This window comes from Macrotis lagotis, chromosome 5 (genome assembly GCF_037893015.1).
Source record: "Macrotis lagotis isolate mMagLag1 chromosome 5, bilby.v1.9.chrom.fasta, whole genome shotgun sequence".
Lineage (NCBI taxonomy): Eukaryota > Metazoa > Chordata > Mammalia > Peramelemorphia > Peramelidae > Macrotis > Macrotis lagotis.
Genome location: NC_133662.1, coordinates 242,163,283 through 242,190,707, shown reverse-complemented (window position 1 = coordinate 242,190,707; position 27,425 = coordinate 242,163,283). Strand labels below are relative to the sequence as shown.

The 27,425-nt window shown below is 48.2% G+C and overlaps 1 protein-coding gene across 3 annotated transcripts in view; it reads right to left on the bottom strand.

The window, feature by feature from the left end:
- The window catches only part of NXN (nucleoredoxin), a 168,847-nt gene that overhangs the window by 2,892 nt on the left and 138,530 nt on the right, over window positions 1-27,425 (bottom strand). For all 3 annotated transcript variants that reach the window (XM_074189150.1, XM_074189151.1, XM_074189152.1), the window contains 6 exons: window positions 20,914-21,031; window positions 18,520-18,653; window positions 17,564-17,664; window positions 16,202-16,308; window positions 6,055-6,234; window positions 3,194-3,318 (listed from right to left, as the gene is read on the bottom strand). In XM_074189150.1, the coding sequence (XP_074045251.1) occupies window positions 3,194-3,318; window positions 6,055-6,234; window positions 16,202-16,308; window positions 17,564-17,664; window positions 18,520-18,653; window positions 20,914-21,031 (765 nt within the window). The remainder of the gene's footprint in view (window positions 1-3,193; window positions 3,319-6,054; window positions 6,235-16,201; window positions 16,309-17,563; window positions 17,665-18,519; window positions 18,654-20,913; window positions 21,032-27,425) is intronic.

The window sequence follows — 27,425 nt, the reverse complement described above, 5'->3', positions numbered from 1 at the left end:
AGCCCTGGTTCTTTTATACATGTAAGTATTCTCTTTTATTCTCTCCACCCAACCTGTGTTGACACGGTAACAAGAGATCACCAGAACAAGTCTTGGAAGTCTAGAAGTTTAAAGAGATGTCCATGATTAGCACTGGATAAATGGTTTAAAGACTTTTGGGGATTAGAACAAACTAAACAAATTCCAACCCAGTGTGAGAAACAACTTCCAGCCCAAATCTTGTCCATGCAGTTTCCTGAGCAGGCAAGAATAAAATCAGAAGGTAGTTTCCTCATATGGGGTTGCCATTCATTTTCTATCAGAAAGGAATGGCTTCCTTCTGGCCATGATGGCGGCACCAAGCAAGGGGATGGGTCTGGTTAGGGGATAAGGGCAGACTCCAAAGAACCAAGCTACAAAACAACCTGCAAAAAGGTCAGCAGGGAAGTCTGATAAGGCCTCTGATAACTGAATAAAATCATTCCGATGGGATGGAGGGCAACGAATGGACAATGCAGAGAGCACTATTTCTGGAGAGAAAGGAATTGGGTCCAAATTCCACCATGTTCCATTATGATCATGACCAAGACCATAACTTTCCTGTGCCTCAGTTTGCTCATGTAAAATAAGGAGGTTGGACTATCACTCTCCTCAATGCCAGTGGCTCCCTATTGCCTCTAACATAAGACCAATGCTCCTCTGTTTTAGAGTTCTTCTTTACCTGGACCCCTATCTTTGTGGCCTCACTGGACATTACTTCCTTATCTGCACTCTACAGTCCAGCTAGACTGGACATTTCTGTTCCATCTCTGGTCTTGGGCCTTTGCACTGGTCACCCCCATGCTTGGAACCAACACCTGAGGCAGCTGCCAGTCCTTCTTATCCTGTATATCCTTCTCTATGTCTTGTCCTTGAGAGTTAAGGATGATTTCATTCTGTCTTTGGGCATGATGCCCTTGAATGAATTGTCCGACAGATCAAATGGCCTCCAAGGTCCCTGCCACATCTAGGATCCAGGGATGCTCAGCTCATCGTTCCCTCTGCCCCCTGCCTAGGCTTTCATGGGTCCAGTGACCATGTCTTCTAAGCTCCAAGTCAGGACAGGTGGTCTAAAAAAGGTCATCATTTTTGGAAATCCATAATAAAACTTGAACCAGTAACTACCCATGAAAATCTGGTCACGGCCCACCTACGGGTAACCCAGGCAGCGGCATCTGTGCCCATATTGGGATGCTGGGCCACTTCCGTGTCCTCTTCCCTCTCTGCCCCTCCTGAGGTGGCCTCAGCCTCTGAAGCAGCTGCACAACCTGTCCTCCTCCTCCTCCTCCTTCTGTCTCCTGTCTTTTATTTCAGGACTGTTTAAAAATACTACCACTAAATGAAGGTTATGGAGTTTAATCCATTCAAGCTGGCCTCCACCAGCCTCTTTGTGTGTGGGGCCAAAGGCAGAGGGCCCTTTGGAACTCGCTTTGTCTGGCCTGCAACCTCAGGCTGAACGGGGGCCTGGGCCGGCTGAAGGGGCCCAGATGGGCTGAGCCACAGAGGCTATTGAGGAGGTGATGAATGGGTGATTCAGGGTGTTCAGCCATTCTTTCCTGCTGTTCCTGCTCGCCTGGGACCGAGCTCAGCATGAAATGAATACGTGGCAGGCCTCCAGCTGCAGCCGGCCCAGGGCGCAGGCGCGCACCCGCTGGAGGGAGATACTTCTTAAAATCTGTGTTTCCCAATAAGAGGCTTATGGATGGACTGCCTTGGGACTTACTTGGGAAAGGCAGCGCTGGGGGAGGCATTCTCTGCGCAAGGGAGCACGCCTGTGAAGATACATTGGGGGAGGGGGCCGAGAGCCCCTGCGCAGACTGCGGCCATTTTGCAAGGAGATTCGCCATTTCTGAGGGATTGAGCCCTGTCATCCTTACAGAGGGACCAGCTGCAGTACCAGCCCGCCTGGCTGAGCATGGCAAAGAGACAGGTATCGGCTCATAGAGAAGACATCAACTTATTCATAAAACTGGCATTTTCACAGGCTTTGGGTAAAATCACTCTACAAATTGGTGCCCCTTCTGATGGGGAACCACTTTGTGGGCTGCTCAGGAAGCAAGACCCTTCCTAAAGGGCAATGCACCTTGCAAAGGATCAGGTGAGCTAATGAGGCTTTACAGACTGGGCTCAAGGGGAAGAGCTTCCCCAAGAGGCTGAAAGAGTGGCCTTGTCTTGCTGTCCCCAGACCCAGAGAATCCAAGGAGAGCCTGAAGCTCAGGGAGAGCCCCTTTGTTGGGTGACTTCCTCAGGGCACCCTTGGGAGTGGGCTGCTGGCTTTGGCAAGCAAGTCCCAAGGACTGGCACCAAGCCCTGAGTTCTGTAAAGGCCTTGGCTGGCTTCTGCTGCCTCTAGAACCCCCCCAAATTTTCCAGCAGCCAGTTGGATAATCACAATCTCTTCCCCTAGTTCTGGTAAAGAAGGGCAGACTCATTTACCCTCTGAAGGTGTGGCAAAGGAGAGAGCTAGAAGGCACCATGCGATGGGAATGTGGGGGAGGAAGTCCCTTCCCTCTTGGCATCCTCTCCATGGCCATGGGGACCCCTTGTGATGTGACTTTAGGAATGACTTTACCAATCCACCTTCCAGGTGCCAGACCTCTCTGTCTTTGCCTGAATCCTCATTTCACTGGATTTTCACTGGGAGGGAAGTCATCGGTTTATTTATTTCACAGCATGATGGTAGGAAGGGTTCTGAAGTTGCTGTCATGGCTAATGGCCCTGAGAGGTCCTCCCTTTATGGCCAGTCCCTTTGCCTCTCTCAGCCTCTGTCTGCCATCAGCAAAATGAGGCCATTGGACAAAGTGGCCCTGAGGTCCCTGCTCTAAATCTTGAACTCTCAACTCAATGCAAAAAAGACTTAAATCTCTGTCTCTGGGTTTGACTTCTCTCCAACACAGAGAGAAGAGGATCTAGAGTCAAAGGAGGGGCTGTAGAGACCAGTCCATCTAACCACTCCTTTTTATAGAAAACTGAGGCCCAGGAAGTTCAGGGTCACAGGGAATGATCCTTAGGGCTAGGATCGGACCCCACAGCCAGTGTAATTTCAGAAGCGTAGTTCCCAGAGCTCTACCCTTCTGCTCTGGGTGCTGCCTCTGTCTCCAGAGGCACAACCAGAGTCTGCCTCTAAGGATGGCAGCGGAGCAGGGGATGCCAGACCCTTGGGACCCTCTCCTCACCTCTCCCGCCACAAAGAACAGAAGTGGAGCCTCCTCCTCTTTGGCTTTGTACTTAGCAATGATCTTCTCTGCGATCGGCTGGATGAGTTGCTTGGCGGCATCAGATTCGCCATCGTCCTCTGAATCTGAAAGGGGAGAGGAGACAAGAGTGCGGTGATTTGTGATCAGTGGGGGCAGTCCCCACTGCTCTGGGTAGATGATGTCAAAGTCAAGGATCTGGAGACTCCCTCTCGTAAAAGAAGGCCCAATAACCACCAAACAGCCCCACATAGACCCTCTGGATTCCCTGGCCTCTAACTCCTACAGACTCTTCTATCAGCAAAGAACGCCCAGGTTTCTGAGGGTCACACGCCTTATAACCATCCTTCCCTAAGCTCCTCCTTTCCGTTCAGTGGTTGACCCCCCCAGCACACCAGGTCACCCTGTGGACAGTGGTTTGTAGTCACAGTGAGAGGCAGCACGGTCTAGGGGAGCAATCCCTAGACTCACAGGCAGGAGGGCTGGGTTTTGAATCTTGCCTCAGATTCTCACAAGCTGGATGATCCCGAGCAAGCTGCTTGGCCCTCTGGGCCTCAGTTATCTTATCTATAAAATGAGGGGTTTGCACTGGACCCTGTTTCAAAACCTCCTCAGACCATGGGCTTTCTATCAGAAATGACTTGAAATCCAGGGGAGAGAGAGAAGCAAAGGCTGCCCAGTGACCCAAAGATTCACAGGCAAGTGGGCTGGAAAGTCTTCTTCCAAGTGAGGCTAAAGGGAGGCCCTGGACAGAGCCCTGAGGCCCAATCCCAGGCTGCCACTTACAGCCCATGTCCCTTCTGGGCAGATCAGCATGGAGGCTTCCCTCCAGTCAGCCGAGGTTGGAATTCTGCTGCTGCAGCCGGAGGACTCTTCTGGCCTGGCTTCCTCCAGGCCTCCTTGACCCACTCACTCCCCTTACAAGAAGAGGCATCACCAGGCAGCAGCAGCCTCTGTCCCCTCTGACAGATTGGGTCTTTACAGCCCTGGGCTGGGGGCCTAGCTTGGGGTTTAGATTCAAGGATGGGCCAGACTAGTGACTATGGGAAAGGGAGAGAGAGGAGGCCGGCTTTGGGAGGACCAGGGGAAAAGGGAAAGCCCTGGCCTGGGGCATGAGACTGGGGTCCCAGCCGTGCCTCCTCCTCTGGGCTCGTGGTGTGACCTCATTGCCTCCTTGGGTCCCACTGTCCTTCATCTGCAGAAAGAGGAGACCATGGGAACAGAGGATGTGGTACTAGAAGGGCCCTTGGCGAACAGCAAGGCCAGCCTCTCATTTTACAGAGGAGGAAACCAAAGCCCAGAAGAGACAACACCTTGCCCAAGGTCACAGGGGTGTTAGTGGCAAAGCAGGGGTACAGACCTTGGTCCTGACCCCATGTCCTGTCCTCTCCCCCCTGTACCCCATCTGCACTGTGTCTCCTAGAACTCAGAAGCAGCAGCGTGGGGTCTTGAGCCCAGCCCCAGGCTCCTTTCTTTACCCCTGATGCCCTCCACTTCATCTTGGGGGGAGGGCTCTGGTTCTGGGAGTTCACAGACAAACTGGAAGGCCCCCAGAGGCCCCCAGAGTGAGGGCTGGTGAGGCTGGTACCACAAGACCATGTGGGGTGAGGAAGAACCCCAGAGGACCAGCTCTACTGCTTAAGATGCTGGTGACTGTGGGATTCTGTTTGCTCCCTTATAAAAAAAGGGGAGATTTTGCATGTATCTGTGTGGGTGCATATGTGTAGATGTGTGTATCTGTGTGCAGTGAGTGTGAACATGTGAGTGGATGTGTGTGCAAGCAAATTTGTGTCTCTCTGGGTGTCTCTGCAAGGGGACAAGTGTCTTGTATGTGAGTGTGCACATGATTTTGGGGGTGTTGTATATTTGTTTCTAGTTTCCTTATAGCAGAAGCTCATTTGAAAAGGGGATCATCCCTCACAGCCATGTGGGGGCTCAGGAAAAGACCAATGGGAGGGAGATTTGATGGAATTTCCATGAAACAAAATCCAGGATGGTTCCTCTTTCCTCTCTAGCGAGGGGGAACCCCAGAGAACCACCCATCAGAACCCTTTGCTTCCCAAGGGCCAGGGAGAAGGACGTTGAGCTTGGGAGGTCGCTCTAGCCTTGGGAGGCCCCTGGGAGCCAGCAGGATTTGGTAATCCCAACCGGGGGCTATGTCCTGAACAAATCATGACATGAATGATCAGTCACTTGGGCTAAGCAGAGCACCCACCACGACTCCAGAGCCCCCCTTCCCAGGGTCCATAAGCCGGCCTCTTCCAAGCAAGGTTCTTGACTGTTGTCTGGGGAGGCAGCGGCAGGGGGACAAGGAGATCAGCCCTGGCCTAACCTATTCTCAGCTGGAAGTCAATGCGCCACAAGGGAAGGGGCCAGGCAGGGTCCTGCAGAGAGGACAGCCATGAATAAACCATCGGGGTCAAAAGCAAGGCGGTTGGGAACAGACAAAGGCCTCAGGTCCGGCATTGTTAATGACAGAAAGGGGCTGTCAGGAAGGGGCCTCCTCAGGCAGTTCTGCCCAGACTGGTTGAGACCAAGGAAGCAGCTCCTCCCCCCTACCAGCCCCCACCTTGGGCTCCAGGCTCCTCTCCCCTCCCCAGCTCCAGACCTCCCCTTGCTGGGCTCTGGGATCCCCCTGCCAGGCTCCAGGTCCCCCCATTAGGCTCTGGGCCCCCCTGAGCTTCAGGTCCCTTCACTGGGCTTTGGGACCTCCTGGGTCTAGATACACCTCACTGGGTTGGGTCCTCCCTGGACTCCAGGCCCCCACTGGGCTCCAGACCCCCTTCCTACTAAGCTCCAGGCCCACCCCTTCCCAGTTCCAGCCCCACTACTGGGCTCCATACCTACAAAGAGCACGAGGCAGGGGCCCTCATTAAGCTGCACGGCGTTGGAGTCGGAGAGCTCCAGCACAGGTTTGGGGTGCCAGGGGAACTCGCGGCAGTCCTCGTCATTGAGGACCTCCACCCGCCCCTGCCGGGTGATCATCTCGCCCTTTGGGTCCAGCACGATGAGGGTGGGGATGCCTAGGTGGGAAGAGAAGAGACAAAGACCGGTTTAGTTCACAGTTTTGTCCTATAGGGGAAGAAGTTCGCTGGTGCATCCCAGGGACTGACCCAGCCCCCGAGGCCCAGAGGGCTCCGGCCTCTCCCTGAAGGAGAACATGAGGAACAACATGCACAACAGAACATGGAAAAGCTTTCACAGGCTTCCCACAAGAAGGGATCACAGCCCTGCCTCGTACTGATCATAAACATGTATCTGTTCATGTGTGTGCACACAGCCATAACCCCATGCGTGTGCCCACGTCTCCGAGTTACAGGGGAGGCCTCGTGAAGCAGGGCTGCCTCGCTGCTTCTTTGATCCCCAGGGCTGGTTTACATCCTGTACACAGTCTCCCTGTTGTAAATGTGTGCTAGCTGATTGATCAGCCTTGGCTTCCTGGCTCCTCACCTCCCCCTTGGCTCAGGCCAGGCCATGGACTGGCCCAACCCCGGCACCAGGAGCAGCAGAGCGCTCCATAGTGCAGACTGACTGCACAAGAACGAAGACATGTTCATGAGGAATCCCTCACACCTGGTTGCTCTTTGCAGATACACAGCGAGCAGAGGCCAATTCTCCTCTGGTTTCTCGGGACCCTGGATGGAGGAGCCCTGGCTGAGGGAGGAGTGGGGACAGAGACGCCGTGGACAACAGTCCCTGGGGCTGCTGTGGAGCCAGGTTGGGACCTCCTCCTGGCCTGCCAGCGCCTTCCAGGGATCGCCTCCTCCTGCAGCACTCGGGGATCCTGCCACCAGCATTAAAGTGACAGAAACAGGCCCCGGCCAAACCCTTTGGGAGACTCTGCCCTTTGCAGGTGGCAGGCACCGTCCCCGCCCAGCATCTGGAGACACATGGACAAACTGCCTGCCGGCACCCAGCTGAAGGGACAAGCATTTCATGTGGCCCGGGGAATCCAGGGCACTTTAACATGGATGGATTTCCAATCCTTGGCGGGGCAATTTGAACCCTCATGTCTCTATGGGGACCATGCCAAAATACTAAAAAGGCAGCTCGCCAAAAAAGGAACTCCCCACGACAGCAGCCCCAGCCCCCCTGATTTCAATCTTCAAAGGGAATAAACACATAAATTATGTTCACACTTGTGAGGGGAAGTAGATAAATGTGTGAAGGAATTAACCTGTGAGGGAAACGTGTTCCTGAGGGTGGCCACCTCATAACACATTGAATAAGATTCTGTGAGCTCTGTGAATCCAACATGTTCACTGCACAGTGAACTTCTGATCCACTGGAATTTTCAGGGTGCTTCTAAAGCTAGAATTTGGGGAAAGGGAGGCAGGCTGGGAAACCCTACCCCATCATTCCTTTCCCATCTCCCTAAAAAGGGAAATCCCACTAATGAAATGATTCCACTACTGGAATCACATACCAAACAGGAGGTTCAGAGGAATCTAGAAGCTCCTGGCTAGTAATGAGGTTTTGAAAAATAACTTTACGCTCAAAAAAAAGAGCTTCCACAGAGAAGGGGTAGCCAGCGGCATCTTTATGCTGCCATTTCTCCTTTCTGTCTCCCGTGGGAACTGGCTCCTCTCCCTGAGGGCCGAGGCTGTCCACACACGGGGAGAAGCTGCCGGCTAGCTGGCCTCCAGGAAGAAAGCATGTCCCGGAGGAAGGTGGACCAGAGCCCTAAGCAGACATGAGGACGGGAGGCACCTCTGTCCCATAAGACAGGGAGAAAGGCTGAACTGAGAGATGAGAATCAGGGAGCAGAAATGTCCTGTTTTGGGCGGAGTGCACTAATTCAGGGCAGGGACCGGACTGGATTGGAGGGGAAGAGGAGAGGGAATGAATGAACGAATGCTAAAGCATTTCTTCAGCAGCCTCAGTGTCCAGAAGTGCTCCGGGCTGGAGGCAGCAGAGAGGGGGGAGCCTGCCGGTCCCTGCTCTCACCCACATGGAAGGCCAGGGCTCGGTGAAGGGCAGGGGGTGGGGGCCGGCGGGCTGCCCACAGGACTGGCCCAGGGGCCACGCCGCCTTGGGCGGGGTCTTGTAATGGATGCTCTGAGCACCAGAGGGCGGCAGAAAAACACTGAAGTCCGGAGCGGGCGAGGTGGGAGGAGGAGGGTCTGCAACTGCAGGCCGCCTCCCTCCCCGGGGCCTTTCTCCTCTGGCCGGCCTGGCTTTTTCTCTGTCCCGTGGGTGGCATTTGGTGGGGAAGGCTGGGCCCTGCTGCCTGGGAGGGATTTCCTTAGGTGATAACTGAGGGCTGCTGCTGCCCCCCCGCTTCTTGGTGGCAACTTGTCCGGCCCTGACGGGCCCCTCTGTACAGCCAGAAGATAGGTGTGGGTGGTGGCCTGGTGGCCTTGGGGGCAAGTTCTCACCTCTCCTCTCCTCTCCTCAGTCTCTCTGCCTCACCTCCACACTGATTCCTTCCGCTTCTGCCTCCCATTCTTTGTCCCTGTCTCACTTTCTCTGTCTGATTCTCTCTCACTGTTTCTCTCTCCCTCATTCTGTTTCTTTCTCTCTGTCTCACTTTTCTCTGTTTCTGATTCTCTTTCTCTATCTCTCCCTTCTCTGGTTGAGGCCCCTGGAGAGGGCTGGTGATCTGAACCTAGGGATGGGGTGGACTTGGAACCAGGAGGGATCTGCGTTCTCTCTGACACAGAATCATGCATGGCCTGAGCCAGTCTTTTAATGTTTCCTCCTGATCCTGCTGGGGTTCAGATCCTACCTCTGTCCCGGACAATGGGCCCTCTGAGTCTGTTTCTTCTTCCATCAAACGAAGGACTTGAACTTCCTCTAAAGTCCCTTTTAGCTCTAAACCTGTATTGTCTATAGTCATGACTGTTAGATGCCCTGCATTTAACTTGTATTTATTCATTTATATTTAGGAGAAACATCTTCTTATTAGATTTTAAGCTCCTCAAGGGCAGGGTCTGACTTGTTCCTTTACGTATCTCCAGGGACTAGCACTCAGCAGGCACCTCATTTATGTTTGTCCTTCATTCTCAAAGAAGACCATGACATCAGGGAAGTGCTGCCACAACAAGCAGGTGAATTGGATTTGAGTGAGGGGGGCTGTGCTTAGTCACCAGCCTCCCTTTCTCCTCCAGAGTCATCTGGATCCAGGGACCAGATAGGAATCAGGATGACTGGAAATGGGATGGGAGGCATTCAGGGTGAAGTGACTTGCCCAAAGTCACACAGCCAGGCTGTCTCGGCCTGAGACTTACAATAAAATGGACAGGCTGAGACTAGGTTTGAACTCAGGATCTTCTGATTCCAGGGCCAGTGCTCTATCTACTTCACCATCTAGCTGCCTAGGCACCTAATAAATGCTTACTGATTGATGGCAAGGACTCAGTTTACTTTTTCTTTGTAGAGAACTTGAATCTCAGTAATTGATTAATGCAAGATTATTGATTGCTTAATGATCATGCAAACATAGGATGGCCCTTGGGGGCAGGGGGGCTCACTCTGGTTTTGTGGGCAGGTGCTGGTCAGTGGTTACTACTTATTAAATACTTGCTAATTGAGTTCTTCAAAATGTTACTTACTAATCAATACACCCAACCTATGTGTACAGACAAATGGGTCTCATACAGAAAATAGATTGCATGTACCAAGGGGGTATATGCATGTGTGTGTGTGTCTGTGTGGGATGGGATTGGTATTACAAAGACAAAAACTGGGAGCAGTTCCTTCTACCAAGGGCCTTGAATCTCATCAGGAGACACATGAATATTTAAATAAGACTATACAGGAGAGACAAAAACAAAGACCAGGTAAATCTGCAAGCAGCAGAAGAAGTCAGGCAAGCTTTTGCATAGAAAATGTCTGTCCCTGGAGCTGAATCTGGAAGGAAATACATGGGATTCTAAGAAATGTGGGAGATGGGGAGTGCAGGAGACAGTCACCTGTGCCATGGTGAGGACATGGGGGTGGCGTGTCCCATCTGAGGACTAGCAAGGCCACGTTGGCTGGACTAGCAAGAGTCCAGGAGAATAGCATGCAGTAGAGATGGAAAAGGTGTGTTCATTGTGAAGAGCTTTAAACATTCATTGAGTACTAGAAGAGGCCTCACTGAGTCCAGCCTGTCCATTTTTATAGATGGGAAGCTGAAGCTCATGGAGGGAAAGAAACCTGGCCAGGGTCACTCAGCTGGTAAGCATCTGAAGCGGCATTCAAACCCTGGTCCAAGATTTAATCCTCCAAGCCACAGCTTCCTCATCAGTAAAATAGGGACAAGAAGTCCCAGAGACTTTACCTTCTAGGGTTGTGAAGATCAAATTAGATAATCAAGGTAAAGGCATCATGCCAACCCTAACATGTTACTTTATAAACCAAGTTTTAGCTTACAGATGAGCAAACTCAAGGCTTAGAGAGTGACTGGACACAGTCAAATGGGTAGTAAGTGATGGAACTGGGCCTCCAACCAGCCTTTCAGCTGTGAGTTCAATGTTCCCTCCAATGTGTGATCTACCTTTCCTGAGGACAGGGACTATATCCTTTTTTCTTAAGGAGGAAAACATTACTTTGGACAACAGGAAGAGTCCCTAACTTAGTTCAATTCTGCTCCTAATGCACATGACAAGATGCCATCCCCTCTGACAGCCATGGATTAGTCCATCAGCTGCAGATGGGAGATGCTTTTTGCTAACTGTGTCTAAACATTTTATTTAGAAAGACATTTTAAAGATGCTACAATGCTGCAAACTCTGGTTAGCCTCTGCAGGACCCTCATTATCAGGCATGGCAGTAAAAATAGGACTAGGAGGGTGGCACCTTATGTCTTCAGAGGGATCAGAAGGTCTCCAGGTATCTCCCCACCCTCAGAATGGGAGCCACTCCATCCCACAATTGCAAAATATCCATTTCCTTGGAGAGGATTCAGCTCTGGATTGCAGAGGCTTGAGAACCTTCCTTCTTCCATGGGCTCATCACTGGCAGAACTCTGGGTTTATGCTGGCCACCCTTTGGACATGGGGCCTCACTAGTGTTGCCATCAGGCTGATCCCTAGCCCAGCACAGACTGGAGCCTCTGGTCATATGGCTGCCCCTATCCTTGTTCAGGCTCATAGAGAAGGCCAAGAGACTTGAGCAGCCAAAATCTTCAGGAGTCCAAGGGGAAGCTTCCTGTGAAATGAGTAGCCTCCTGGACACTGCCCTAGGCCAAAGAGCAGGCGTCACAGACCATCATCATTTCAAATGTTGAACATTATGACAAGAATTTTAGAGGTGAGAACTCTGTTTTCTGGGTCCTGGTAACTAAGGCTGCTAACAAAGATGGGTGCTCATTTCTGCTACTTTTTCTTCTGTAAAATGAAGGGATGAAGTGATCCCTTCCAGCTCACATAGCCCGTTCTTTTGTTTTTGTTTTTTGCAAGACAGTGAGGTTAAGTGGCTTGCCCAAGGCCACACAGCTAGGTAATTATTAAGTATCTGAGGCTGGATTTGAACTCAGGTCCTCCTGACTCCAGAGTCGATGCTCTATCCACTGTACCACCTAGCTGCCCTCATAGCCTAAGTTTTTAATAGTTTATCAATGACCATACAGAAAAAGTCTTTTGCTTGTATATGTGAGTATTCATTCTCTCCACTGGTACAGTCTGCAACCTCTGCACACACTTTTAATCCAGGGCAAATTTCTTTTTTTTTTTGCAAGGCAAATGGGGTTAAGTGGCTTGCCCAAGGCCACACAGCTAGGTCATTATTAAGTATCTGAGGCTGGATTTGAACTCAGGTCCTCCTGACTCCAGAGTCGGTGCTCTATCCACTGTACCACCTAGCTGCCCTCATAGCCTAAGTTTTTAATAGTTTATCAATGACCATACAGAAAAAGTCTTTTGCTTGTATATGTGAGTATTCATTCTCTCCACTGGTACAGTCTGCAACCTCTGCATACACTTTTAATCCAGGGCAAATTTCTTTTTTTTTTTTGCAAGGCAAATGGGGTTAAGTGGCTTGCCCAAGGCCACACAGCTAGGTAATTATAAAGTGTCTGAGACCAGATTTGAACCCAGGTACTCCTGACTCCAGGGCCGGTGCATTATCCACTTTATCCACTCTGCCACCTAGCCACCCCAAGGGCAAATTTCAAAGGAAGAAGAGACTGACTTTTTCTTAAGCAGGAATGAACTGAAAGAAAGAAAGTATCAGGTGCTTATTGTGATACCAACAAACAAAAATCAAGCCAAAGGCAGGCCATAAGGGAGTTTCTATTCTTCTAATGAGCACAAGCAACCTGGACAGGGATGGCTGTGGGGCTGTGTGATCCTACCCCCCAAATCTGTTTTCATATCGACTGATTACCTAATTCCTAATTCCACACAGCTGCTGTGAATGACAAAGGAGATCATGTTTGTAAACCTCTCTGCAGATCTTGGATCTGGTATCCACAGGCCGCTAAGAGTCCTTGAAACAGCAGTGCTCCCCACACTACCAGCCCCGATTCCTGGTCCCCAGATATCGGCCAGGGGGCCACCCTCAGGGAGAGGAGAACCGTCAGCTCAGCACCCATCTTGGTCAGCAGCCTTAGCGACTGGGACCCAGAAAACAGAGTTCCCACCTTAAAATCCTTGTCACTGTCATAATGTTCAACATTTGAAATGATGATGGTCTGTGAACAGACACAACAAAGAAAGAAGAAGTCTGACCATCTGCTTTGCTGTTAACACCTGAGGACCATGGGGTCTTTCCCTCTGACCTTCAGCTGAAACCTTACGTAATATGTTGCCTCCCCTTGTTAGAATATAAGCTCTTTGAGGTCAGGGCCTGTCTTGCCTTTTACTTAGAGCCAAAGCAAGTAGCACAATGCTTAGTACATAGCAAACATATAAATACTGTTTCTTCATTCATTCATTTTTTCTGATAAGGAAGAGGAGCCAGCAAATTTAGAATATTCATTTAAAAATGATACTCCACATATTGGCAGTGAAAAGGAGAGAGACAGAGTGGTAGTTTATGGAAGAGACAAGTTTGAAGGAAGATTTTTGTAAAGCAAAGAGACCCCATCTTTAGGAAAAAGAGGAGCCAGAAGAAAGGTGCGAGATGCATGGAAGGTCAGTGCAAGAGAATAGGGATGGAGCAGAGGAAGGAGCAGTCTATTCCTCAGAATGTCTTATTCAGTGAGGGGATGGAAAGAGAAGAGATGGAACTTGGGAAAAGGTTGAGCCAGAAAAGGTAAATGGGACCTGAAAACTCAAACCCAAGATCCCAATTTTCTTGTCTGCTGTGACTGAGGGGAGGCAAGACTGGAACTGGGGTCTGGTGGGGCCAGGGAATGCCATGGGAGAAGCCCCAAGATGGGCAGGCAAGGCTCTTGGTCAGGGTTCTGGACGTCCTTTGCTATGGCCCTTCTAGACTGAGCCTGTCAGGGCTTCAAAGGTTCCTTTTTGGTAATGCAGCTTTCCCAGGCTGCCTCTGACAAACCTCAGTCGACTCCTTCAGCAGATGGGAGCAGTGGGATGCTCTCAAAGGCTGGGCCACGGGAAGCCGGGGAGAACAATGCTGCTGAATAGTTAGAAAGATGTAAAAACATAGTACAGGGATTTATTAACAACATGTGCTTCTACTCAGAAGACAGACCTCCTAAATTAATAGATTAAGAACCAAAGAAAAAAAAGTGTACACACACACACACACACACACACACACAGTCTATAAGAAAGGAGACACACAGCTGCCAAGAAGCTGATGGCCTTTTAGGGGAGATGGGGGTATGAGGGGGATAAAATAGTGAGAGGGGACGCCCCCCTCCCAAGTCACCCCTTCTCTCTCTTAACCATTTCACTGAGCAGGCAGGAGACTCAGCCTGGAGCCTCTGCAGGAGCTACATTCTCTTCATTCCAGGCCCTGACGAGGCCGCCTCACATTCCTCGGGCCATGCCTGCCACTGGCTAATGGTGAGCATGGCGGGCGGCAGCATACTGACCTCATGCAGTGGCTGAATTACAAATGAGAAGATGGAGCCAAAATCATCATCTCATCAGCGAGGGATTTGTTCATCATGGACCAGAGCCTCCAAGAGCAAGCAGGCTGCCAGCCGGAAGGGAACCAGGTGCCTCACTAGGCTACCTGCCTCCAGACACTTCCCTTCCATCTAGTTTTCCTTCACCCTCTTGTCAGATTTATTCTTCAAAAACACCTTCATGGTTCTCCGTGGCCCACAGGAGAAAACCCCAAGTCCAGAGTCTGGCCCTGAAAGGCCTCTGTGATTGACTGAGTGCTATGGGAAGAGCTCAAGCTCCATGGTGAGATGAATTCATTTCAAATCCTCCCTCTGAAGATGACTTCCTGTGGTTAGTAGATTTGCTGCTCCCCTGAGCCTCAGTTCCCTCTTCTGTAAAACAGAAGACTTCTGTAGAGTCACTTTCTGCTCCACATTTTTAAAGCAGGATTCTTGCAGCCTCCTCACTCATTGATTCCTAACATGAACCCTTCCCTTTAGCTACTCTGGCCCCCAAATGCAAACACCCTCTGTCCTATTGCTGGTTCAAATTCTATCTGGTATAGTCCAGACCCTTCAACTCTTCCAGCATGGGCTCTTGGGGTCACAGAGTAATAGAGAGGAAACCTATAATTATCTAAGACATTCCTTGTGCCTACATGGCTCTGGCTAAAAGCTACGGGGGGGGGGGGGGGAGAGGAAGCAGGCACATTAATATGCTGATCGATTGGTCCAGTCATTCTATCGTAGCAGCTTGAAACTCTCCCCAAAGTCACTAAAATGGGGATCCATTTGTGTTATCACCACCAGATCTAGCCTAGAAAGAAATCTAGAAAAGAAGAACCCAGATGGACACAAGTATTGAAAAGAGCTCTTTTCCCCTAGCAGTCAAGAACTGGAAAGGGAAGGGGTGCTCATTAAAGGGGGCAGAATACATTATAACCACGAGCATTCTTAGAGAGCCTTCTACGGGCCAGGCACCATGGTTGGTGCTTTAAAATTAACATTTGATTCCCACAAGCACCTGCGAGGTGGGTACCACTATTATCCACCATTCACAGATTGAGGCAGACACCTCACTTCTCCAGACCTCAACCGTAAAATGAGGGCAGGATGATCTCTAAAGTCTCTTCTGGCTCTGAAATCTTATGATTTCAAACTGCTTCTAGAACTCTTCTCTGTCCAGGCTGCTCCCCTGTTCAGAAATCTAAAGGGGTGCCCGACTGCCCTGAGGAGAGACAGCCAAAGCTTGGCACTGCAAAACCTCGCAGGTTGGTTCACATCCCCTTCTGGTCTTGGCTCCTATGATTCTTCTTGTACATTCCACTATATCCAAGCCAGACTAGCCTAGTAGCTCATCCCCATCCCCATAAGCAACCTTGCTGCTTATCCCAAGCTTCCTGGAAAGAACTGCTGGGGTGCCACCTCCTAGATGAGGTCTTCCCCAATCCCTTGAGTTGTTACTGTTCCATCTCTTGGAATAATACTTGAAATTCCATAAGTATTTATCTGTATAATGTCCTTCCCGACTACAATATGCAGTTTTTCATTCTAATGTTTGTTGTCTCAAAGACTCCTTTCTGCCTTAGTTTGCCAATCAGAGAGCTGCACGTTTGTGGACAGACAAACAAACTGCCTGCACCCCTGCTAAGAGCTCCATGCACATGAGCATGAAGATGGGACAATGTCTCATAAAACGAAGGAAGCACACACCATCAAGATGGTGGCCAGAATGGCATTTGTAGAAATCTGAGGGTGGGATCAGGGCTGATCCTTGGGCCCTATCTGGTATAGCCTCAACCAGTATCCACAGAAAGGAGCTGGTCAGGCAGCTAGGGGCCAGAGTTTTACCCAAGGAAAAAGACAACAGTCACATCCCTAAGCATTAGCCAGGAAAAATGAAGATGATCAACACTCAATGATTTGTTTTTTGAGCTACACCTAATAATGTCAGAAATGTGTTCCTTTTCTCTTTTCAATGAAGGAGTAGAGAAACAATATGCCTGGGGACAACACTCTGGAAAGGGGTTTATCCCTCCTCCTACCTTGGATTCCATAGAGTCGGTTGAGACGCGACCTTCGGGCTTCATCAGTATAGGGGACTGCAAGCCAGGGCATTTCACTGAAGTACTGTTTGAAGGAGTCCTCTGACCTAGGGAGAAAAGGGTACCCAAAATGAGAATGGCCTTGTCCCCCAACCCTACCTTCTCTAGGTCTTCTACCAGCTCTTTCCAAACACTGCCCCTGCTGTTTATCATTTCCCTTACTAGACACCCTGGGAACTGGGTAGTTCACAGTTCTACAAAGACTTCATCTACAGACAGATGAAGGACCCTAGAATTCATACGCAGATCCCCAAAAGTCAGCCATTTCAGGTTTTGTAGATTGATCTCCCCTAACCTTTCACTGGTACAATGCATCTCCTTTTTAGTTTTCTAACAGGAAATGTTTGAAAGGGGTTTGCCATCTGCACCATGAACACATATTCCTTGGTGCATTTCCTACTTGTGTGCCTGCCAAGGAGCCCTTTTTTAAGGGCAAGTGGCACATGGGCACCTGAACTTCATACAGCATGTGTCCTCAACTGCTGCTGGGGCAGTGGAGACCAGAAAATGGAAGCTCCATGAGGGCAGGACCCTGCTCTAATTTTCTCTAATTTTCACAGTTCCCACACTGAGTAGGTACTTAAATGTTTGGTAGACTGGCACCAAAGGAGTGCATAGTTCTATCCAAGAGTGAAGTATAGAGACATCTGAGACAGATCTGGTGGGCACACAGACCATCCCTACCCCTCAGACTGCTGGCTTAGTCTGACCATATGAACAAGAGCCTGAAGATAGAGAGGTCAAGGAGAGGCAGAGACCTGGAGACAGCCTGGCTCCTGGGTGAGCAAAGTCAGTGGGTAGAAGCCCTCCCCCAGCGTCCGATGCTCTCTGCCCCCCATTGTTCTTACTCCTCCCCCAGAGACCTCCTGCTCATCAGGACTCTTTGCAGCTGCCAAACCAAACAGGTGGAACATTCTGCCAACATCTGGATCTTTTCCATCCCCACCCCACTGTACTTTTGTCATCCACCAGAAAGCCAAACGAATCTAAAAATGTGTTTAATCCCAATCTGCTTTTTCAAAGAGACCCAAAGAATGCCAGAGCTGGCAGGAACCTGGAGACCTCCCTTCACAGGTGAGGGCAGACGGAACCTGAAGATGCCTCAGGATCCAAGTCAGAGATGAATTTAGTCTCATCTTCCAGTCAGACAGCTAGAGGAACAAGTGTGAAAGGTGTCAGTCCCTTCTCCATTGATCAGGAATGTATTTAACTTTCTTAAAAGGCATAGGAGGATATCTTGTGTCCTATATAGTTTGAGGGAAGCAGGAAGAAAGACATCTCCAGTTCCACAGAAAATATTACCTGTCAGCGCTAACAAAAATAATCTCAAATTTCTGTCCCGACTCCTTGATCTTCCGGTACGACTCCACCAGCACTCGGGTGAGGCTTCGGCAAGGCGGACACTGATAATAAAGAAGAAATGCTGTACTTTTAAAAATACTTAAAATATCTCCTTTCATGTCTGAAGGGCCACCTGGTGGACAACCTGGACTATAAAAAGGTCAGAAACAAACTCCTCCTAGATGTCAAATATTGAAAAAATTCCTCCTTGACTTAGAATTTCTCTGAAGGGGCAGCCAGGTGGTGCAGTGGATAGAGAACCAGCCCTGGACTCAGGAAGACCTGAATTCAAATTCAGCCTCAGATAACTGGGTGACCCTGGGCAAGTCACTTCACCCCTACTGCCTCCAAAAAGAAAGGAAAAAAAAAGAATTTCTCTGAAGATCATGAGTTCATTTTCCCTTCATGCAGCTGACAACTGGTGGCCAGGGAGGCTGCACAATAAATAAGCAAGTACTTGGTTCCAAACTGACCTGTGACACTTACTGCCCAGCCCCTTCCCTTTTCTCAGCCTCCTCTCCCAACTCTGTAAAACGAGGGTAATTCTAATATAGGCGTCCCTTCCCTCACACACGTGGTTCAGCGATAAGTGTGTTCACTATTTTGCCAGTCTTGGTGGTTTATGAACATGAGTTACTGGTGGCTTCCCTGGAATCCCTCCTGGCTGCTCGGGGCCTGATAAGAAGTGGAAAGAGGGATATTCTTACTAATGAATATATGGGTAAAAAAGTAGTCATTTCTCTGGATTCATTGTGATTTCATGGCTATTGGTGCCAACACTACCTTTGCCACTTCCGAAGGCTGGGAAAGTACCCACAACCTCTTGCCCAAGCAGTGGTACATCTCACGGCCAGCCCCTGCCCAACCAGTCTTTCTCCTGCCTGGCCTGATGGCAGAAGTGCGAGGGAGGTACTCACCCAATGGGCAGAGAAGTAGACTCCCACATGGGACCCTTCCAGGCAGCTGCTGTCCAGTGACTGGCCGTTATTTCTAAGCAAAGACCCAGCAATGACTTCACTGAAGGGCTTGGGCCCCCAAGGAAATTCCAAACCTGAAATAGGGATGAGCAAGGTCAGACTTGAGTGCATTTGGTTTTTGAGCCTCCAGCGAGAGGGTCACTGCAGCTGGATGAGGACAGCTGGGTCCAGCTCCCACCTTGGATGCTTCCTGGCCACAGGATCATGAGCCTTTTCCCACATCTGCTAAATGGGAACAAGAATGCTCAGAGGGCCGCAGCGAAGATGACCTGGAGAGCTGGGAGAGCTATGGAAACATCAGCAGCATTCATATTAGAGACCACCAGAGCAGGGGAAGCAGAGCCACTTGTGCTGTGGCATCTCTTCTCAAGGAGCTTCCAGCCAATGGATTTTGCCATGGGTCTTGATCAGGGGCATGTGATAGCCCAAATTGCCATTTTGCCAGGGTAGGCAATCTCTTCACCAAAACAAATGCATATAACTTGATGGCAACTTTTAATTCAGTTATTTCACAGGCCCACAGATTGAGAGCTGGGAGGGGTCTTGGAAACTGAAGCCCAAGCAGGTGAAGTCACCTGCATAAGGTAGGAAAGCTCAGAGGTAGGATTCTTTCTACAGTAGCAAAGTCAGTTTATGAAATTCACTACGACAACAACAACACTCATCCTCCCTCAAGTGGCCGGCCTGGTGAGAGCCTTTCTCAGGCCATTCCTGGGCCTTGGAAGAGTCTGCCAGGGCTTCTGTCTGCTGGCACTGGCTTGGAGGATCACACTTCAGAGGACCAGAGCAAGGAAGTGAATGAAGCCAGCCTTGTTTAAAGTGGATCATGAAGCTCTGCTGTGGCCCCTTCCTTAGCTCTGAGCTGCCCAATGCTCCCAAGCACAGCAGGAGGGCCATCTGCGTCTGTGTCTGCACCGGAGGCAAAGGAGCTGACCTAGGTGTCTCTGCCTTATATGGCTTTGTTTGAGAGTCGTTTCCAAACACTGCGTGGTGTGTGGAGTCCAAGAGGCCTATAATTTTCAGACTCTGACATCTGTTGACAAAAGGGCTCTTGGAGCTCACCCTGGGCTCAGAGGGTTCTACAGGGGCCTCCTCGGGCTCTCAGCCCAGCTGCCCTTTCTCCTTAGTCAGAGTCCAGGCTTGGGAGCAGTAGAGGTGGGGAGCTCTGGTCACCTTCTGTGAGCAATGGTGACTTTATATCTCTAAGCACAGAGCTTGGGGCAGAGAAAACAACTGATAAGGGCATGCTGATTAACTGTTGATAGGATGCTTTGACTGGGGGACTCAGTCCAGGACTGAGCCTTCACAGCCTTCCACAATCAACCAGGGTTAACCAGGGCCTAAGCCAGGGTTACCTGGAACAGGCAGGTGCTTACTGTCTCACTAGATCCCTCACACTACCCCAGGTGGGGGGTGGAGAAGAGAGGTACATTATTATTCCCATTTCACTGTTTTACTATGGCATCCTGAATCCCTCCAGGGCTGCAATGAGAAGCAAAAGAGAAAACAGATGTGAAATGGCTTAGAAATCTGGGAGGTGCCACATAAGGATTAAGGTAGTTTAAAGAGAGAGAGGCACACAAGATAAAACTCCCAAAGCACAGTCCAATCTTGCTTTTCTATTATTTACATTCCATTTTCACTTCCTTGCCCTAGTAGCCATCCCCTATAACAAAGGATTAAAAAGAGGTGAAAAGAGATTCAGCAAAACTCACACATGAACATTCCAATCCTGTCTTAGTTTGCAGGGTTTGGTGCATGCATTCTTGTGTCTTTTCTTTGGGGACAAGTGTGGCCAGAATAATTTCACAGCATTCAGTTTTGATCATTTTCTTCTTCTTGTAGTTTCTTCCATTTGTGTTGTTGTAAACCCTGTACAGACTCAGGAAGACCTGAGTCCAAATCCAGCCTTAGTCACTGACTAGTAGTGTGAACTTGGTCGAGTCACTGGACCTCTCTCTGCCTCAGTTTTCTCAAGAAAATGGGGATCAAAACAGAACTTCCCTCCCAGGATTGTGGATACCAGGATCAAATGAGATAATATTTGTAAAAACCACACAGCACAATGTGCCTGGCACACCCAAGGTATTATTATTATTATAACTGTTGTTCTCTAGGTTCTCCCCCCCCCATATTGCTTCAAATAAAGACTAGGCAAAACTGGGAAAATTCAGTAATCATGAAGAAAGGAATTCTTCTAGAGTGAAGCCCATCCAATTATATTTAGAATATATCTCTACTAATAAATTAGATTATATCTATCATTATGCATTTATACTGCATTTCCCTGGGGCATGGCGCTGGGAAGAGGCAGGAGGCTGCTGGGGGTCTTACCTTCTGGGTCATCTCGGATCACCAGCAGCCCATTTCTGCACACAACCTTCCCTGTGGTGGCATCGATGAAGATCAGTGATGGAATGTTGGAAATTCGGTATTTGTTCCATAGTTTAAGCTGAGAGAAAAAGAGAGAAAGTCGGTTAGGTCCCAAATACATTCAGCAAATAAGTTCCTTGGGAGCTTTGCATCCCTAGCGTTTAGGGCAGTGCCCAGCACTGCCAGCGGGCCTGCTATCTGTGATGGGCTAGCTGCTACAGGCGGAATTGAAGAAGCCCTCCTCCCCCCCACCAAGGCATATCTGAAAGGAGATGAATAAGAAAGCCCATGGCCTTACTGACCAATAAAGGAGCTAAGGACCGATCTGCCCAGATAATCATAAGTTCCTTCAAGTTTTCCTGGTCTAAGAGGAAAGGAAATGAAAAAGATACATCTTCTTTATAGTAACAATCACCTTCCTTAACATCAATTAGCCTAGCCTGCTGAGGCCGGCTCTCAGCCTTCAGTAAGCCTCCTGAAGGTTTCCCTCACCAAGGCAAACACCGTCAAAGACATGATCAGATCTGAGGGTCCGGGGCACAGATGAGTGAAAAGTGGTTATCCTCTCTCTTCCCTCCCCTGGGGCCCTCCATCCTATAAAGCCTGGGAAAGGATCAATTGTTTTTCAAACAAAATCAGATCCCTGGCCAGGTGAAGGAGGGAGAGGAAGCATTTCATTAGCTCTCCCCCTCATTCATCACACACACAGCAAAATGGGCTTTAGCTTCTCTGACAAGGCCTCAGCCCAGTATGGAAAAGAAAGAGAGCCTCAAATGGGAGGTTAAATATTTATACGATCCTCAATTTCTCCACTTGGGAAATCTCTAGCCATTATTTGTATTCTATTCAACTTGCTAATAAATGAAGGAAAGAACAGTTGAGGAGCTGACACAATCTCTTAATCTCAGACATTCAAAACTCAACATTTTCTAGTTGCTGGTGTTTGACACTGGCCATGCAAATGGGCAGAAGTCCAAAGCCTCAAAGACATCAGACTGGAAAGCCAAGGATAAAAATTTCAATTCAATAAACATCTGTGAAGTGCCATGATAATAATAACAGTTGACAAAATACAAAGCAGTCCCTACCCTCAAAAGGCATTCTCCAAGGGTGGAGTTCCTCCCTTTCAAATTTCAGTTTCTTTCAAAGTTCAGCTTGGGGAATTTCCTATTTTATCCTAAAAACTGAAAATGTTTAAAAAGCAGGAGTGTGGTAACCTGGTTATACCTATGCTTTGTTTAGATTATCTTGGTCACTGTGTGAAGGACACCTTATCAAGATGACAAATCAGGGCAGAAGGCTATGCTAGAAGCCCCAGGAAGATGCAGGCACCAGCAGAATTGGGTGGGGAGGGACGAGGAGAATCTGGCAGACCTTTTGAGACCATCACCCACCCTGTACTTTTTGCAGGATCACAAACACCTCAGATAAATGGTTTTCTGTCACTAAGAAATCACTGAATCTTGGCATTATGAGAGACCCTAGGAGTTCTCTAATTCAACCAGACAAATCTTCTCTAGGACATCATTCATCACCTGGCCTCTTGTGATGGCCTGAAAACCTCCAAGGACAGAGAGCTTATTATGTGTATGGCAGAAAGAATCTTGCAGAGGAAGGAAGAGCTGAGTTTGGAGACCAGTCGGAACACCCACTAGTTGTGTGACTCCAGATAATCAGAACTAGGTCTCAATTTCCTTATCTGTGAAAAGGAAGCAACACTATTCAGATGGATAGAGCCCATCTTTTTAAGGTTTATACATTCTTCTCCATCACCCAGTGAGAAGGGCAGCAGATGTAGGATTATGTCCCCAAGCAGTCCATTTTCACTTTAGGATAACCAGTTATTAGAAAGTCATTCTTTCCTTCTGTCTTCTTTCTTCTCACTTTCACTGCCTTAGGGCAGTCCAGCCTGGGAAGAGGTGCTTTGGAGGAAGCCTCCTGGGCTGGAGAAAGCCCAAATCTGATGGAAGGCCCCAGTCTGAGCACAGCTCCAGTGACCCTGGACAAGTCTGTTAGCTTGTTAGTGCTCCGGGAACTGACTTGCATGGGACCAGGGAGCTCCCTCTTATTTCCTAATGTGATCACAGGTCCAGGCTCAATCCCTGCCTTTCCCAGGCCTTTCTGAAACCCATGTCATTAAATGAAATCAAAGCTACCAATTCAAAATGAAAGAAATGAAGAAAAGTCAGAGAAGGTCCTCTTCTGTGTAGGGTTGCCTCTGCCAGCGTCAGACAACATGGCTACATGGGGGGAAGGTGTGGCTTTCTCAAAGAAAAAGCGGCCCTACATCCAATCTTACACAGCTCAAAGAAACCTGAAATTGTTATTGTATTATTATTATTATTATTATTAATCCAATGGCAGTTTAGGGTTCAAGGAAGAAAGAAAGGGAAAACAGGATTGCTCTCTAGGATTATTCTAGATAAGAGGTAGGATGCTTCTAGCCGGCTACTTTGGAAGGCCAAGGAAGAAGGATGCCCCCACTACTAAAAGCATTTCCCTCTTCTGTTTTTTTTTTTCTGAGGGCCAGAGAACCTGGCCGGCTCCCCAGACCAGAAGTGACGTCACACCCACTTAAAAAACCAACACTGCAACATTCCAGAGAAACCCCAGATGGGATTCAGTTTAAATGTCCTGAGAGAGATGTGGTTGAACAACAAAACAAGACGATGTCAATTAGAACACAGGGATTAGCTGTCATTTAAACCCTGCTATAAAGAATGGCTTTGGAATGCAAGCTAGTGGTTGTGAAGACCCAAACACATTAATTTTGATGTCTGAATCAGAAAGTGCATGGAAGAGTTGTTTGCAGCCTGGATCGGCCCATGCTGATGATCCCCTTGGGCACAGGAGGCTGATTGGAAATGAGAAACGCATGTCTCTGAAGATCCCTTGCCAAGCTTCGCCACTGCCCTGCTTAATGGTCTCCTTCAAGCTGGCGTGGCTTCCTAAAGCCGATTGAGCACTTGAGAAAACAGCTCTTAACGGATCACTTTAGTCCCAGTCTGACCTCAGTTCACCTCACCTTCAAAGGAATTCGGCTGTGATGGCTGCTTCCCTTCTCTACCTTTGCTTCTCTTGCTCTCATTTTCTCCCATCCTTCAAGTTACTCCTTAAAATAAAATCAGCCTTTCTGCCTTTGTGTAAAATAGAGGATATTATAAACAGGAGAGTGAGGGAAGCTCAGAAATTCTCACAGAGCAGTTGCTGTAACCTGGGAATTATTCAAAGGCACAGGACTGGATGTTACCTGGGTCTTGGGATTTATCCCAGGCAAAATGGCTCTAGCCTGGATGGCTAATTATTCATGTGGAAGCATCCCTGGGAACAGAGATAGTCACTATCTCGTGGCAGCATATTCTCTAGGGTTTAATCAGTCTTAGGGGTAATGAGTTCTTTCTTCTTTTATTCTTTACTTCCATCCTTCAAGAGAACCCTGATTTCACTGGTCTAAGGACTCCTAACAAGAACAGCTCCCAATCTCTCCTCAGGAGATGGCTGTGTGAAATGCTGGGGCCAAACTATCATTCCCTGAGGACTAAGCCTCTGTTGGGGAGCCTTATATACCCAAACAGATCAATCCTTGGATGATACACACAGAATTTGTTTTGGGGGCTCACTTAAAGCTTGTCTGGCTTGGGAGGGGGCACCTGAAAGAGCTTGGGGTGCTCTCCTATGGCCTTTGAGGACCCAGCTCCATCCCTATGATATAATAAGACATATGGAGGAATAATCATTTATGAAACACTTTTAAGTTAGGCTTGCAAAATTCTTTCCATTATTCTTCCTTATTCAATCCATTTCTATCATAGGAAACATTTGTTTCTTTCTCACCTCATGTCTCCAACTGGTTGCCAAGTCTTTGTCCATCATATTCCCACAACATTTTCTTTCAGTTCCCTTTTCTTTTACACACAGTCCCCACCCCTGTTCAGCTCCTCATCACCTGGTGGCTATTTCAACAACCTCCTCATTGGTCTCTTTGACTCATCTCTCTCAAGTATTCCAATCTACCCTACATACAGTTGTCTTTTTTAATTTTTTATTTTTTGCAAGGCAATGGGGTTAAGTGGCTTGCCCAAGGCCACACAGCTAGGTCATTATTAAGTGTCTGAGACCGGATTTGAACCCAGGTCCTCCTGACTCCAGGGCCGGTGCTTTATCCACTGTGTCACCTAGCCATCCCAGTTGTCTTTTTAAAAAAAAAAATTAATTCTCTTTTCTTTCTTTTTTTTTTTTTGTGGTTTTTGCAAGGCAATGCGATTAAGTGACTTCTCCAAGGTCACATAGCTAAGTAATTATTAAATTTGTGAGGTCATATTTGAACTCAGGTCCTCTTGATTCCAGGGCCTATGGGCTATTCACTGCACCACCTAGATGGCCCCTAATTAAATAATTTTCACATTACTACAATAGTCTTGTTGTAAAAGTAAACATAATCCCCCCCCCCCCCCCCCCCCCCCCCCGCCTCTCCCTAGAAAGATACAAAAACCTCAAGAAAAATAAAGTGAGAGGAAACAAGGCTACTTCAGTCAGTGTTCAGATGCTGTCAGCTCTGTCTTTGGGATGGATCACACTATCATAAGTGGAGCAGAGAAGCGGCTTCAATATTTTTTCCCACAGTTGTTATTGATCACTGTATTTTCCTCCATCCTATTTCTCCCCAGCCTCATTTATTCTATTCCCTCCCTCCTTCCACCCTGTCCCTCCTCCGATGTGTTATATCTGACTACCTTCTCCCATGCACTTCCCTCTCTTCTATCCCCTACACCCCCTTCCCCCCCCCTTGTCCCTTTTCTCCCATCCCTTTCATCCCCTTTTTTTGCCCCTACATACAATTGTAAAGGAATTTTCCTAAAGGGCAAATCTGACCATCAGTCCTCTACTCAATAAACTTCAGTGTCTTTCTCTTAACAAGAGGCTCAAATATAAATTATCCTATTGACACTTAAAGCCCTTTATAACCCAACTTGACCAACTTTTCTGAGCTTATTCCACACCCTTTTCCTTCATGCCCTTTGGTATGGCAGACTGGTCTTCTAGATGTTCTCATATCACCTCCCATCTCTAGGCATCTGATCCCTTGTTGGAAAGCCTTTTCTCTTTATCTCTGCCTCTTAGAAACCCCAGTTGCTTTCTTCTTCTTCTTTTTTGTCCTGGTTTCCTCCAAAGGTCAGTTCCAAGGCCTCCTCCTGTTCCAGGTGGCTCTGTGGAGGAGACAACATGTCTCCTTGGCCTTGGGGGAACATGAGGATGCTGAGAGTTAGAGAGGAGTCTGTCATTCCAGGCAATGAAGGAATTTTTTGCAAAAGAAAAGGGCAGGAGATAGAGCATCTCCCTTGGCAACAGTTGGTCACCCAGTGTGCCTGGTACACAATGTATGAAGGAGGTGGAAGGTAATATGTGAGAAGCCAGATTTCTGAGGACATTAAACACTGTTTCTTAATAAAATTATTTTTTGCTACTTCTATCCACTCCTCCTCATCTCTTTATTTTAGAAGATGAATGATTATCAGTCAGTTATCCTTGGAACAATGTACACACTGGGGCTATTGAGTTATTGTACAGTGGTTAGAGGGCTGTACCAGAAGACAGAAAGATGAGTCTAGATCTGGCTTCAGACATTTACTAGTCACTTAATCTCTATCTGCCTCCATTTCTTCAACTGTAAAATGGTGATAAATGCAACACCTACCCTCTAGGGTTGCTAAGAGGTTCAAATGAGATAATATTTGTAATGTCTTTAGCCCAGATAAGCATTTATTAAGTGTCTGCCATACAGGAGACACATGGGGATAACCATAGGTATTTGTGGAGCTTTTTTTGATTGATATTTTAGATTATTTTTACAATTACAAGTTATGAAAGTTTTTCAACATTCATCCACTTGCATATTTATGTTACACAAGTTTTTCTACCCTACCTTACCAACCCCTCCCCTCAGTGGTGAACAGTCTAGTGAATGTACATTTGTGTTTAGCATGTTTACATATTAGTAGTTTTCTGTATGAGGAATTAGGACTAAAGGAAAAGAAAGAAAACCATAGGATAGGAAGGAAAATAAAAGAAATTGTTAAAAAGTGAATATAGTGTTCATTCAGATTCTCTAGGTTTTTTGTTTGGTTTTTTTTTTTTCATTTGGATGTGGATAGTGTTATCCATAACAGGTCTCCCAGGGGTGTCCAAGATTACTGAACTGCTAAGAGGAGTTGCATCCATCATAATTGGTCAACTCACAATATTGTCATTAATGTGTACAATGTTCTCTTGGTTCTGCTCCCTTTGCTCAGCATCAGTTCATACTATTCTTTCCATGCTTCTTTACAGTTCAACCATTCATGGTTTCTTATAGAACAAAAATATTCCATAACATTCATATACTATAGCTTGTTCAGCCATTCCCCAGTTGATGGGCATTCCCTCAATCTGCCACTATAAAAGAACTGTGTAGAGAAGCTCAAATGAATAATACA